The sequence below is a fragment of the Bos taurus genome, chromosome 2 (genome assembly GCF_002263795.3).
Source record: "Bos taurus isolate L1 Dominette 01449 registration number 42190680 breed Hereford chromosome 2, ARS-UCD2.0, whole genome shotgun sequence".
In the NCBI taxonomy this organism is placed as follows: Eukaryota; Metazoa; Chordata; class Mammalia; order Artiodactyla; family Bovidae; genus Bos; species Bos taurus.
Window position 1 is genome coordinate 97729180 of NC_037329.1, and position 16165 is coordinate 97745344.

A 16165-nucleotide genomic window follows, 5' to 3' on the forward strand; every position below is an offset into this window, starting at 1 on the left:
CCAGGTTCAAGAATAACAAGGGAAACCTTACAGTTCTTATTTGTGCCCTGCCTCATATCAGTATAAACAGAAATGTTGGGCATCTTCAATGAATCTTGAGAGAGATCTGGATATTCTGCTCACACAAAACCTGTATTTTTTAAACTTTGAAGAGTGTGAGATATTGTTAGATGACTTTGACAGGAGTGCATTTTTACTGTTTACCTTTGTCTCATGGTAAGCAGACCTCTTCTTCCAAGGAAATGCATGGCATCCTTGCCTAGTAGGTCTGATTGGTCTTATTCATGTAGACTTATTTTATGTTCTGCATCCAATATGGCACCTCACAGGTTAGGTGTTGGGGTTGGAACTAGTTTCATGAAGGACAGAATCATTCAAAAGATTACTGTATGCAGATTTGACTAAACTTGCATCTTTAGGAATGCTATTCCCTTTTTAGGAAAGCAACTTAAGAAGTTTTAAACCCTAGGGCCTTCATTCCTTTTCTTAAAATAACCCTATCCTTTAAATCAACTGAGTTCTTTTCTGGAATCCTATTTGGGAAGTCTAGGAGATATGAGAATTTGAGCCAGATCAAGCCACAAGTGAGGAGCTAGAATAACCCAAAGCTGAAAGCAAATTGTTTGTAGAGAGAGGAAACGAAGTTCTACAGTGGATTCAAGCCCAGTTGAAGGTTAGAGGCCAGGGTGGAAGATACAGAAATATTTTCAAGTTCCATGTAGGTGGGCTGGAGTTAAAGACATCCCACAGCTGTCAAAGGCCAGCCAAATCCTTTGGGATGGAACTTCTCATCATTTTCTGCTCTTCTACGGGCTCCTTCTACAACATCAGAGCTGAAAAAAATAATATATTTTAAGTTTGGAATCATTTGAAAATATCTGGGAATCATACACTTCCAAGTTTTTGAAGATCACTGAACTTTTTATTGTTTCAAAAAGAGCTTTCTGTCAGTGTGAATCCAGGGAGCAAAAGAAGTCAAGTACATAAAGGCTTGTAAGTCGTTGTTCTCTTGTGGGAATTACTGTTCTCTCATGGAATTACTGTGATTTTAAGACCCATTAAGGAAAGTTGACGTTCTGACTTTTCATGTTCTACCCCACATCGTGGCTCACGATTGGCCTGTGCCCTGGCTGAGCCTCAGTGATGTCTGTGTTCCAGGTCATGATCTTGCTGTGCAACCAGCAGAGCTTCATCTGCACCCACATCGACTACTGTCACCCTCACTGCTACCTGCACCACAGCCGCTCCTGTGCCCGGCTGGTCAGGGCCATTAAGCTGCTCTACGGAGACACTGTGGACTCCCTCCGTGAGAGCAACAGCATCAGCAACGTGGCTCTCCGGGGCAAGAAGCAGAAAGAGGTGAGTGAATGATCACATGGTATATACCAGTGAGAGGGAAAAAATGTCCTAACAATCTTTTCTCTGTAAATGCAAATTTCAGCCCACTGCAGTGGTATAAACCTGGCTACAGGTCTGTGTGGTTTCGAGCAAAGATAGATAACGGGTAGCCTCCCTGGGAGCTCAGCTGGTAAAGAATCTGCCTGCAATGCAGGAGACCCGGTTCAGTCCCTGGATTGGGAAGATCTCCTGGAGTAGGGAATAGCAACCCACTCCAGTATTCCTGCCTGGAGAATTCCATGGACAGAGGAGCTTGGTGGGCTACAGTTCATGGTGTCGCAGAGTCGCACGCGACTGAGCAACTAAAACTTTCACTTTAGAAGCTGCTGCTGCTAAGTCACTTCAGTCGTGTCCGACTCTGTGTGACCCCATAGACAGCAGCCCACCAGACTCCTCTGTCCCTGGGATTCTCCAGGCAAGAATACTGGAGTGTGTTGCCATTTCTTTGGTGCAGAAAAGACAAGTGCTTTGCCATCATGTCCATGAGCAAATATAGACTCTTTTTGTGGGTTTTGTCTTATTTTGACAAATAAATATAAACTCAAAGGGGCGTTTTTGATGAGTTGTTGTGGTAGGCAGAATAATGTCCCCCTAAAGATATCTGAATTCTAATCCTTGGAACCATGAATATGTTACCTCACCTGGCAAAAGGGATCTTGCCTGGGTGAATAAATCAAGAATCATATAATAGGAGATTATTCTGGATTATCCAAGTGGGCCTAACATAGTCAGAGATGGAGTTGCGACAATAGAAGCAGAAGTCAGGCACGGTAGTGAGCCTAGGCAGCCTCTAGGAGCTGGAGAGGACAAGGAAATGAATGATTTCCCCAGAAGGAACACAGTCCTGCCAGTCCATTTTCAACTTCTGACCTAGAAAACTGTTAAAATCATTTTTTATTTTTTGCCAAAATAATATTTGTGCTATTTTTTGCCAAAAAGATTGTGGTCCTTTTTTTTTTTTTTTTTTTTTTTGCAGTAACAGGAAACTGATACAGTTTTATCTTAAGAAATAAGTAATAAATAGCCCAACTTTTCACTGACAAATAATAGAGTCAAATCAGACTAAAGGAAACATCTTCGAGAAGTGATTACGTTTTCTCAGTATTCAGCTGTACTTTCCTGACAACTGGACAGCTGAGCTGGCTGAAGATGAAGACAGTTACCAGGGTTGCCGTGCTCCTGCCAGGGAAGCCCTGAGTTACCCACCTGCCCCCAAGAAGGCATGATGGCCACTGTGTGCTGCTGGCCGCGTCTGCAGCTGCTTCTCCCAAGTGGTTTTGCCAAAAGATTTTTATATAATACCTATTCATCTCAGTGAGTGTTCATTGGGCACCTGCTGTTGGCATAATATGAGGCCAGATATCCTTGGAGAAACAAAAAATAAGTAAGTGGAGCAGAGGATCTTTCTACTAAAGAGTTTGTGAGCCAAGTTTGGTAAGGTGGAAGGGTGGCAATAAAATGCAAATCAAACTAGAGAATATACGCAATAACAAAACTGCACAGTTGAGTTGTATAGCAATTTGTAATGCTTTAGCATTCGAAAAAGGGATTTATTTAATTCAGTTCAGTTCAATCACTCAGTCCTGTCTGACTCTTTGTGACCCCATGAACCACAGCACACCAGACCTCCCTGTCCATCACCAACTCCCGGAGTTTACCCAAACTCATGTCCACTGAGTCGGTGATGCCATCCAACCATCTCATCCTCTGTTGTCCCCTTCCCCTCCTGTCCTCAATCTTTCCCAACATCAGGGTCTTTTCAAATGAGTCAGTTCTTCATATCATGTGGCCAAAGTATTGGAGTTTCAGCTTCAACATCAGTCCTTCCAATGAACACCCAAGACTGATCTCCTTTAGGATGGACTGGTTGGATCTTCTTGCAGTCCAAGGGACTCTCAAGAGTCTTCTCCAACACCACAGTTCAAAAGCATCAATTTTTCTGTGTTCAGCTTTCTTTATAGTCCAACTCTTTTTAAAGTATGCAAGTACAAGGAAGTGATTTTGGCTAATACAAGAGCTCCTAAAGAAAAAATTGTATATCTTGTACATCTCATAAATGTGATAATTTCCCTTCTGGGATATGACCTTTTAGTGTTTTTTCTGAAACATGTGTATGACAAAGTATACATCATTGACAATGTACTTTTAAATTCTTACAAATCTTGTTCAGTAGATACTCTTCACTCCATTTTACAGATGAAAACATTGAAGTTAAAAAAGATGGGATTGTCCACAATCCCATTGTCCACAATATCTAGAACATATTCAGCTAGCCTTTAGTTTAGGAACATGGATTATCAAAGTCAGGGCTTTTTCAATTAAACTCTCTTACATCTCATGATATTCGGAAAACACAGATTCTAAGGAAAGATCAGGTGGGAAAATTACATAAACTGCTAAATGATGACATAAAAAGAAAAATATATATGTGCATATATTCTTATACATGTATACATATATATGGACGTGTCATTTATGTTTGAAATGTATATGTATACATACCTATCTATAAACATATATATACATATTTGTGCATGTATGTATCTCAAACATAAATGATACTACATCCAAAGAAAACTTATTTAGATAAGCTATCCTTCCTATAAAAACTCCCTTACCTGTGTAAGAAAACCTATAAAATATGTTGAAAATTATAAAAATACACCAAACTAAATTAATGTTCATTGTTCATCATGTACACACTGAGATTTCTTCCATACCTTTGCTCCAGTCATATCTTCACCTGTAATCTATATGTGGCTGAACCCAAACATCCTTCAAGATCCAATTTAAGTGCCACCTCCTCTTTGAAACCTTTTCTGATCTCCCTAGTGTTCACCACAGGACACTGCAGGTGGATGATTAATTTCATTTTTTTGTTCCCTTCTTCCTCTAAACTATAATGGTGTTTTATTCTGCTTTTCATATTATTCATTCATTAATTCATCCATCAATCCATGTGTTTATTCAACAAATTTTAAAGACTTTATGGACCATACTGAGTCCATACTGTGGGCTAGATATAATAATGGCCACAGAGATATGGCACTGTCCTTGTATGATGCACACAGTCTAGCTGAGAGACAGAAATTAATCAACTAAGCATCCCTAAGTTGGTGTAAAATTGCAGCAGGATAAGCACAATAAAGGAGAAAACTCTGTGCTGAGAGATCTTATGAATGAGACTTTGAACTTATCGGGGGAGATAAGGCAGTATCTCCAATAAAGTGACAGATGAGTTTTGGCTGAAGGATGCCCAGATGTTAACTGAATACAGAACTCTCCAACCAGAGAGAAGAGGGAGCACCAAGGCTGAGGACGAGGTTCAACCTGGCCTGCTCTCTGCTTGCTTGTGCAGCCTCATTATGTACTGCGGTCGTCTGTGCTCTTGTCCTCTGAGGCTGTGGGAAGGATTTTAGTCTTCATCCTGTGATATAGCACTGAGAGCTTTTAAGATCCCTCTGCCTACAAAATGGGGCTACTTACACCCCTATTTATCTTCTGCCACTTAATTATAAAACTTCTCGAGAACTGAGGCAGTCTTACACATTTTGTATTCTGTGTAATACCTAACAGAGAACCTCACTATGGCAAAGGGACAATAATATTGAATGAGCGAGTGGGCTTTAGGGTTCTAGCGTGTTTCATTGAATGCCCTCCACTTCTGGGCCATGAAGGACAAAGCAGCCTGAAGCAGCAGAAAATGTTACCAACCTTACAGATTGCTCACATTTCTGAAGAGTGAGTGTAAGTGAAAGTCGCTCAGTCATGTCTGACTCTGCAACCCCACAGACTGTAGCCTGCCAGGCTCCTCTGTCCATGGAATTCTCTAGGCCAGAATACTAGAGTGGGTAGTTGTTCCCTTCTCCAGGGGATCTTTCCAACCCAGGGATAGAACCCACGTTGCAGGCAGATTCTTTACCGTCTGAGCCACGAGGGAAATCCCACATTTCTGAAAGGGAAAGGGAAAGGAAACAAGGGTAAATGTTCCCTAACCTTAACACATTTAAATTAGTCATGCCAATGGAGAGCTGAAAAGATGTATTGAGTCTTCAGTGATAAACATTATATTTCCAAAATGCCAGCCTCCTGTTCAAGCTTTTTCTTTTCATTTTCTCATGATGTTTCCATTTGCTTGTTCTGAATTTGTCACATAAATGAACAATGTGCACATTTCCAGAGCCCAGATGAAAACAGAATAGGCCATAAATCAAGGCTAAAAGCAGTGGTTCTGATTAAAATCAAGACTAAGAGCAATTGGTATTTCATTCCTGTTTCCTTTTTAATCGGTTTTTATGGCAGAATATATTTATGGCAGCTACTACATTTTGTAACCCTTCTAACTCTGATCAATATGCTAATCTTCATTTCAGTGCTCAAAGCCTCACTATGTTCCATTAGCCTGGTTAGTGCACTTCTAACCTTGTTATATATCACTTTCACCTAAAGGTAAATTCACCAAAGAATTTTTTTATTTTTCCTATATATCCATACCTTGTCTAATGCTATGTTCTAAATAGAGTACATGTTCAATTAGTACTTGCTATGTCTGACTCTTTGCGACCCCGTGGACTGTAGCCCACCAGGTTCCTCCGTCCATGGGATTCTCCAGGCAAGAATACTGGAGTGGGTTGCCATTTCCTTCTCCAGGGGATCTTCCCAACCCAGGGATCGAACCCATGTTTCCTGAATTGCAGGCAGATGCTTTAACCTCTGAGCCACCTAAAGAGGTAATTGGAGTGGATAAAACATTTTTTTCTCCTTTCAGTTTAAAAGGAGAGGTAAATAAAAGGTTGGAGAAGGAAATGGTAACCCACTCCAGTATTTGCCTGGAGAATCCCATGGACAGAGGAGCCTGTTGGGCTACGGTCCATAGGGTCAGACAGAGTTGGACACAACTGAAGTGACTTATCATGCATCATGCAAATAAAAGGTTGTTTGTTTGTTGTTTTTTACTCGCTAAGTCATGTCCTACTCTTTCTGACTCCACGGACTGTGCCTGCCAGGCTCCTCAGTCCATGGGATTTTCCAGGCAAGAATACTGGAGTGAGTTACCATTTCCTACTCCAAGGGATCTTCCTGACCCAGGAATCAAACCTGCATCTCCTGCATTTCAGGCAAATTCTTTAACAATGAGCCACCTGGGAAGCCCCTACTAATAACAAACAGATGCCTTCAAAACTAGTCTCCTACAACAAGTTACCAAATCAAAAAGCAACTGATGATAACTTTGTTAGTCTGAATCAGAGTCACACCAGTATAGGACTTCAGGAACCTCATGTAATATACTGAAATGCCCCTCACATGTGTACCCATCTTTAATATCTATCTTTTAGGCCCAAACAGGACACTTAAGGAGAGTTATTAGTCCATCACCCTAGTGTAAAAGCCTTTCCAATTCCCTTCCCTTTCCACTATAACAAACACCCTAATTATCTTGAAGCTGGCAGAACACACCATGCTTAAGCATGCATGCTGGGATACTACATATCTGATATCTGAGAAGCTTGACTTATACCCTCTGTCCCCAGCAGACAGGATTAAACAGAAGTCTACATGTCCCAGAGTGTGAGAGACATAAATGTTTGTCCTTTTTCTTCTGAGTATTTTTCTTTATCTGCCTGGTTAAAATTCCCATAAATTAATCAAAAGTATTATTCAGAAGTAACCCTGAAAGGACAAAATGTCCAGCCAAATGAGAAAGCAATAAAATATTCTAAAAATTAAAAAACCATATTTTAAAAGAACTGTAATGACCTGGGGAAATCATCATCATACTATCATAATGAAATGAAATGTTTAAAACTGTGTGCCACTCATTCTGGATGGGAGGGGAGTTTGAAAGAGAATGGACACGTGTATGTATGGCTGAGTCCCTTCACAGTGTACTTGAAACTCTCACAACATTGTTCATCGACTATACCCCGATACAAAATAAAAAGTTAAAAAACAAAACTTTGTGCCACATACATAGCATCATCACAGCTTTGCTGTGTAGGGGGACAAAAATCTGAAAGAAATCAAACAATGACTATCCCTGAGTTGGGTATTATGGAGATTTTGGTTTCTTTCTTCATAGTTTTTCTGTATTTTCCAGGTATTCTGCAATTTGCATGTGTTTTTTATAAATAGAATAAAAGCAGAAAGTTGCTGCTTTTTGAATACCTTGACTTAAAAAAAAGTAAATCAGATATACTGCTACATTTATATGGAAAATGATTGCCATATATGATTTTAGAATAGCTTTAAAATTATATAAAACAGGCACAATATGTATATTACATATTGCTTTTACTTTCACAAGGGGAAAAAAAGCAATGCAGAATTTCTCTCCCCAAATGATATGTATTCCCAAGTATATGCCTCCACTTTTTTTTAATCTTTAGAAAACACAACGAGAGCTCTGGTTCATTTGTTTCCAAGTAGATTCATTTAAAAGTTCATTCCATACCAGTCACATAATAGATGCATTGTCTTGGGTCTTTTTGTCAGTTTTGAAAGACTTTCTTGAAACATGCATGTAGTTTCAGCTTTGCTTTTTCTTTCAAAATATTTCCATCTGTAACACTGTGAAGCTCTGTTCAAAAATTCTTAAGGAGTTCATTTTTTTTCCCTTGGCATCGAGGGAGAGAGTGTTTCATTGACATGGCACTGGAAAAACAAATGAGCCCTTATACTGTGCAAAGGGATGGATTCCCTTTTAGCACAGCCTGGAGTGCAAAAATAGAGGACTCAGGATAAATAAACAAGGGCCTGCCAACATCAGAGTGACCATCCTTCCAGCTGCACTGTCCACTCCATTCCTTGTCATGTACAGAGTCAGGGGAAGAAATTGTCTCCTCTGTGTGAGTGCTAGTGAGTCAGGGCTATTTTAAGCTGGTTGAGGGGATGGTTTGAAAGAAGAGCTGCTGTCTCATATAGACAACTATGATTAAAAAAAAACACTTTACCTGGATGATAGATGATTATGAACTCATATTTCCTTGATGGGTCTTTTACCTTTCACTTCCTAACACTTCCCTGTGAAATATTTTCTCTTCCAATTGATTGACTTGTAGCATCCAACCCTTTAGAGGGACTATTAGAGAGAGTGGATTTTAACTCACAATATTTTAAAAGATTTGTGCTTTTAACAGCTTGGTGGAAATATAATTAGCCCTGAAATGGAAGTCGGGAGAGCCTGTCCTTTCCTTATTCTGCTAATAACCAGCTTCGCAGTTTGGTCAAGCTACTCTATGGGCTTCCCAGGTGGCACTAGTGGCAAAGACCCCACCTGCCAGTGCAGACTAGATGTAAGACACACTGGTTTGATCCCTGGATCAGGAAGATCCTGGAGAAGGATATGGTAATCCACTCTAATATTCTTGCCTGGAAAGTCCCATGGACAGAAGAGCCTGGCAGGCTACAGTTCGTAGGGTCGCACAGAGTTGGACACTACTGAAGCGATTTAGCACAGCAAGCTACTCCACCTCTCTGGATCCTGGTCTCCTCAGTGGTAAAAGAGGAGTTTGTTGCTAAACATCTCTAAGTGCCCTTTTCATAACTAACTTAACTGCTTTTATCGCTTTCAGAAAGTGCTGACCCATTAAAAGGCCTTACATCATCTGGTGCGTTAGAAGTGGTTATCTGGAGAACTGGGGGAAAACAGCATTGCTGGATTTTAAGAGTGCACAACACGCTTTGTCATCTGTCTCATGTTCTTTCCAGTGCTCAGATAAATCATGCCTGAGAACACCTTCTCTGAAGAAGAGAGTTTCAGATGCCAACCTGGAGGGGAAGAAGGACTCTGGGATGCTGAAATATATTAGACTACAGGTATTAATACATGATTTGAAAACATTCATGAAGCAGGAATAGGGAGGGAACTTCAGATATCCTTATTACTAATGTTTGGAAAAGTCCCTGATGCTGGGAAAGATTGAAGGGAGGAGGAGAAGGGTGCAAAAGAAGACGAGATGGTTGGATGACACCATTGACTCCATGGACATGAGTTTGAGCAAACTCCAGGAGATAGTGAAGGACAGGGAAGCCTGGCGTGCTGCAGTCCATGGGGTTGCAAAGAGCTGGACATGACTGAGCAACTGAACAACAACAACAAAAATTTGGGATATACAATGCCAATTGGCACAGTGTTGGCATAACAGCCCCCTCTAATTTGGTGAGAAAGAGTGCTACCAAGTATACAAGAAAAAAAATATCCCTTCTTGCTGGACAGCCAACTTCCATAAAGACAAGGAAGCTTGGTTAGAACCATGCCTCTTTCCACTCTAGTGGAGCCAGCTTCCTACCAGTCTGTGGTAGTGATGCTCACAGGTCTTGGAATGAGACAATCTGGGTTCAGATCCTATACCTGCTGCTCTGGCTCTGGGACCTTGGGCAAGTTAATTTCCCTTAGTTTTAGTTGCTTGATCTCTAAAATGGGGATTTTAACACTGGACCCCAGAGAAGGCAGTGGGACCCCGCTCCAGTACTCTTGCCTGGAAAAATCCCATGGATGGAGGAGCCTGGAAGGCTGCAGTCCATGGGGTCGCTGAGGGTCGGACACAACTGAGCGACTTCAGTTTCACTTTTCACTTTTCACTTTCATGCATTGGAGGAGGAAATGGCAACCCACTCCAGTGTTCTTGCCTGGAGAATCCCAGGGATGGGGGAACCTGGTGGGCTGCCATCTATGGGGTCGCACAGAGTCAGACACGACTGAAGCGACTTAGCAGCAGCAGCAGCAGCAACACTGGACCCATCTCAAAGGATCACTGCATGAATTAAAAGAGACAGTACACTTACCTACTTATCCAGGGCTTCACAAAGTTATGTTGTTATTACAACCTGAACTCTAAATCATAATACATTTTCCAGGGGAAGAGAGAAAAAAATTTCATGTTTTTCTAGAAAGTGTTTTAAATGATGGCTAAAGACAGGCTTGCCCCAAACTGACATTTTTTACCTCACTTATTTATAATAATGAATTAAATAGTATTTTGTGGGCTAACCTGGACTAATAACCACACTGTATAATATTTTGAAGGAGAAATACCATCCAAGTTCACTGGCTTAGAAAACTAACTTTCTGAATGGAACTCCTTTATAAATTAGAGGCTGCTCACAGCTTTCAATGGAAATCATTCCTAATAGGAAGGAAAATAAGATGCTGTGAAGGTCCACCGGACTTTTAACACAAAGATTTACTGACTAAAATCCTTTTTTCTCAGAGAGTTGTACTTATTCTACAGTTTAGTCCCTGCTGCTGCTGCTGCTAAGTCACTTCAGTCGTGTCCGACTCTGTGCGACCCCACAGACCGCAGCCCACTAGGCTCCTCTGTCCCTGGGATTCTCCAGGCAAGAATATTGGAGTGGGTTGCCATTTCCTTCTCCAATGCATGAAAGAGAAAAGTGAAAGTGAAGTCGCTTAGTCATGCCGGACTCTTAGTGACCCCATGGACTACAGCCTACCAGGCTTCTTCATCCATGGGATTTTCCAGGCAAGAGTACTGGAGTGGGGTGCCATTGCCTTCTCCGAGTTTACTCCCTAGGTGGTTACAAATTACTTTTGTGGTAAAAGTGTTTTAAAATAATATAATTTGGGACAATTATACATCAACTAATAGGGTATAAAGCTTACTTACTATACATCATGCCAGATATGTTCCCACTTTAAAAAGTATTTTAAGGTCATTTAAGGAAAATGGAGAGAGAAGCGACACTTAACTTTCAAGAGGACAACAACCAGTGTCTTCGATGGTTTTAAGACATCATTTCCATCTTTTTTGCAGGTGATGAGCCTGTCGCCTGCTCCCTTATCTCTACTGATCAAGGCCGCACCAATTCTGACAGAGGAGATGTATGGAGACATCCAGCCAGCTGCCTGGGAGCTCCTGCTCAGCATGGATGAGCATATGGCGGGGGCGGCAGGTAAAGATAGGCCCCCCAGGACCCTGGTCCTGCTGCCATTCATCCCAGTGTCTCAACAACAGCAAGGCACATTCATTCCATCTTCACGCTGAGGTCACATTGGTAGCAGTGGCTGGATCTCCAAACAGAGCCGTGCACTAAAGGGAAACAGGCCTAGGCTCTCTGTATACACTGTTCATGTTTCTGTGTAGTCTGCACAAAGGCAGCATGTCTGTCCCAGGATGTTAAAAATTACAATGATCTCCCCCAGAACCTACATCTTCACTGTATTTCACAAAAGGTTCTTTTGTGTGTGTTGTGATTTCCCAGACTGACCATGAACTACCATCGTTAATTTTATTAACTCTTAGGTAAGTCATGTTCTGTGTTCAAATTACAGTATTGAAACAAATGTCTAAAATTTACGTGATGTGTCCAAAGCCATGTAGCTAGTAAATGGTAGAGGCAAAAATCTGGATTCTTCATCATTTTCCACTTTTTGTGCATATTCCTTTAATTTTGTATGGTTACTTTAATTGAAAAATACATAGTAAAAATTCAAATAATGTAAAAGTGTATGAAATTTAAAACCGTCACCCTCTATTCCATGACTCCCAGTCCTCTTTCTCAGAGGTGGCAATTTTTAAATTTCCCAGGAAACCTTCTATAAACTATGCATATATAGTACTTTTGATGTCACAAAGCATTTTTTCATATATTATTATATTTTATTCTAACAAGACATTTGGAGGCAGCTACATCATCATCATCATCATCATCATCATTATTGATGTTTTACCAATAGAGAAACACAGACTAAGAAGTTAAGGGACTTGGCCAAGATCAGTTTCAGAGATGTGACAGCCCCAGTTATCGTAAGAGTTGGCTGAGCATATCTTGAGGATGTGGGGGAAAGTACAAGGGAAATTTTAAATAATATTTTTACAATTGACACTGGCTTCTCTGTCTATGCTATAGAGTGTACTCTTTTTTTTCTTATTATTCATTGACTTTGTAACTTACCATGGAATGACCTTTCTCTTCCTAGTATTTGGCTTTCCCCAAACTAAAAAACAACAATGATATTGTGTTTCATAAATTCTCTGTTGGTTTCTCAATCTATTCTACCTCTTGGAAGGGTAGACATTTCTAATAGAGTCTACCTTTTGAATTTTATTGTTAATATAACATGTAACTTTAATGGACATTTTGTGTACCATCCTAGGGTTACTCTGAGATGACTCTAGACATTTCCTGAAAAGGATATTTCAGCATGTAATTTCCTTTTTTCATTAGCTTCCTCTGACATTCACTTTTCACTGTGAGCCAAGGGAAATGTTGCTTAAAATGAGATTTCTACTGCAATGTTATGCTATCACTGCCCTCACATCAGATATTAGAAGATTGTGGGTGGTACAAAGGATGGTGCCTGGTTTCCAGTGGATGAAACGGGGTTTTCTTTGGCTAGTGCTGGTGGCCTGGCTGTATAGCTCAGTAGTCGTTTTCAAGAGACAGAAGCAGTTTCCTCCTTCCCCTCATCCCCAGGAATCATACAGCTTAAAAGATGTGTAGCTGATGGATTGTTGACTGTCTTTAGCGGCCATGTTCCTGTTGTGTGCGGTGAAAGTCCCCGAAGCTGTGTCCGATATGCTGACGTCAGAGTTTCACCATCCAGAGACGGTGCAGAGACTGAATGCCGTCCTTAAGTTCCACACACTCTGGAGGTTTCGCTATCAGGTCTGGCCCCGGATGGAAGAGGGAGCACAGCAGATTTTTAAGGTGAGGGATACTTCTGGGATAATCCCATGGACAGAGGAGCCTGCGGGCTACAGTCCATAGAATTGCAAAGAGTCCGACATGAGTGAGCATGCGTGTGCGGGCGCGCGCACATACACACACACTTCTCACATGGGAATTAGATTAGCAAACCCAACCCAAGGTTCATTTCAATCCTGCAACTTCAAATCCACAGTGTATGGCCCAAGAGATGCTTCTTTTTTCCCCTTCTCTGGTTTTATAAGTAAACCTAACTCCAATATGAATGAATTCTTGTTCTTAAAAAGATTAAAATATACAGAAAGGTAAAGTAAGAAAATCAAGTTTCTATAATCCTCAAGATCACAGTACCATCCCCAGAGGTAAGCACATAAAACTTGCAGACATTTCACTATATATACACAGATGTTTTTGGAGGATGGGGTAATTAACACAAATAGAGATCATACAGTTGAAACTCTTCATTTTATTAATGGGTAAACTGAGGCCCAGAGACATTCATTGTGCGCTTTGTAACTGCCTGTGCTCTGTAAGATTATTTCGTGATTTTACTTCAGACTCAGTCTAGTTTATTTCCCATCTTCCTTCATTCCTCCGGTATCAACTAACAGATCCCACCTCCCAGTATAAATTTCACCCTGCCATCACCGGTGCTCGGAATGCCATCTGTCCCGATGTTTGACCCTCCCTGGGTCCCTCAGTGCAGCGGGAGTGTCCAGGACCCCATTAATGAAGACCAGTCTGTGAGTAACGCATTCTTCCTTTCTCGTATCTTCAGGTTCCATGGTGTACTTGTAAGAGAGAAGAGCAATGAGTGTGAGAGACAATGTGTTCTTGTCATCAGAATATAATAACACAGAACAGCAGCCACAAAAGTTCTTTAGTTCTTCTGGAATAGAATAGAGGGAAGTAACTTCTGGGGTGAGCATTTGCAGACCTGCAAGCCAAGACAGTTTGTTCTATAATTCAAAGCAGCAGCTGCCTTATAAAGCTATTAAAACAATTAGGCACTGATTTCTTAGCCCAAGGTAGCACTTTTGCTGCTCTTGATTACAGAACAATTTATTTAACCTATATACGCTATCCAAGGTGCTTCCCTGGTGGCTCAGACGGTAAAGAATCTGCTTGCAATGCAGGAGTTCTGGGTTCAATCCCTGGGTTGGGAAGATCCCCTGGAGAAGGGCATGGCAACCCACTTCAGTATTCTTGCCTGGAGAATCTCCATGGACACACGAGCCTGGTGGGCTATAGTCCATGGGGTCGCAAAAAGTCGGACATAACTGAGCAACTAAGCATGGCACAGCATACTATCCAAAAGTGAACGATATTGACCCTGGATGAATAAGAAAAAGAACTGAGTTGACTGCTCTTATTTTCCTTATTTGGACCTTAGTCTGTTTTTTACCTTGTTGATCATCAGTATCATCATCACAAACATCACTCAGAGAACTCAGGGCATCCTATTCTAATTTATCACTGCTCTATGTAATGTAATTAATAAACAGTTAACTTTAGAACACAGTCTATTTATAAACAAGAACCAAGAATATGTGCCCTTTGTAAAAAATGAATCTTCAAAATATACCTTTTTCACATGTTACATAGCATTTTTCTAAATTTCAAGAGTAATGTAGAAAATTTTGGAAAGTAAATCAAAAAATAAAGAACATATCTCTCTACACAAATTCATGATTATTTCCTTGCATAGTTTCCCATGAGATTTAGGGCAATCAATATGTGAATTAAAGATTTTTTTTTCTAGATATGAAAGAAAGAACAGAAGTAGCATTTATTGAGTATTGCATTGTTGTGCCAGGCATCTTTATGTCACAACTCTGATGGACTCAGCCATAGACTTGATGAAATCTCAGCAATAGATTTCTTCATCTCAGGATTGGGCTTGAGAACTGGATGGCACTGAGTTTGCAGGTTGAAGTGTTGGCGCCAGTGGCTAAATTGGCCATGGCCTGCTGCTGCTACTGCTAAGTTGCTTCAGTCGTGTCCAACTCTGTGCGACCCTATAGACAGCAGCCCACCAGGCTTCCCTGTCCCTGGGATTCTCCAGGCAAGAACACTGGATTGGGTTGCCATTTCCTTCTCCTGAATTAAAGATTTTTGATAGATCTCACAAAATATTCCCAGGACAGTTGTACCATTTTACTCTCATTCAACAGAATGGGAAAGCATCTTCCTTATTCAAATTAACTAGTGTTATCTTTTAACGCCACATTGAACAGCAAAAAAACAAAGTTATCGGCTTTTTTATTCACACGTCATTAAAAAGTTTGTTGAATATATGAAGTGAGGTTGAATATTTTTGCATGTCACATATATTTTCTAGCCTTTTGTAGTTTTCTTGGGGAACTGTTTATTTGAATTCGTTACCCATAAGAATATTTTTATTTTAATTCTTCTGCATACAGTACCTTCATATCTCATGGTTTTGTGCCAAAGATAAAGGCACACTTGGTTCTTCCTCATATATGTAGTAATTCCAGCATCTGAACCACTGGGATAAAAATCTTTAGGTTTTCTCCCATACATGTGATGGAATCATTAGAGTCAAATCCATCCTCTCTCCCAAGTTCACAGTGAATTTCAAGCCAAGTCCTCTGATTCTATATTTAGTTCTCTTTTCCTTATTCCACAATTCTCACCTTACTATAATCAACCAGCTTGACCCCGACTCTGAAAATGAATTGCCATGTAGCCCGTCAATGCCCTTAATTGCTGTTATGTCATTCATTATAGAAAATGTTATGTTAAGATGTTGCATAAAGGGAGCTTTAATGACTATAGTCCTTCAGAAGAGTGACCAACACCCCTTGTCTGTCTCTTGAATCCTACAGACCACGGGCCAACAAAGAGACGTAGAATTGCTACTGTACATAGACATCAAACTGGTAGTAGAGAATGTCAATGATCACTTCCCTGTTCTGACACCAATGGCTTTATCCCTAGAGATCTTGGAATTTGTCTCAGCATAAGGATCATGATTAAGACAAGCAGAATGACCACTTTGCAGAGTGAATCTTGTCTCCTTTATTGTTTCTTATCTATTATGCTTTTGCTGCTGGTAAACAGAATCAGATTTTACATTCAG

General features: G+C 40.6%; 1 protein-coding gene across 13 annotated transcripts in view; it reads left to right on the forward strand.

Annotated features, from left to right (window-relative positions):
* Window positions 1–16165, forward strand: part of UNC80 (unc-80 homolog, NALCN channel complex subunit) — a 230571-nt gene that overhangs the window by 134712 nt on the left and 79694 nt on the right. For all 13 annotated transcript variants that reach the window (XM_059875656.1, XM_059875640.1, XM_024976253.2 and 10 more), the window contains 5 exons: window positions 1159–1359; window positions 9106–9213; window positions 11169–11307; window positions 12884–13065; window positions 13674–13805. In XM_059875656.1, coding sequence (XP_059731639.1) covers window positions 1159–1359; window positions 9106–9213; window positions 11169–11307; window positions 12884–13065; window positions 13674–13805 — 762 coding nt within the window. The remainder of the gene's footprint in view (window positions 1–1158; window positions 1360–9105; window positions 9214–11168; window positions 11308–12883; window positions 13066–13673; window positions 13806–16165) is intronic.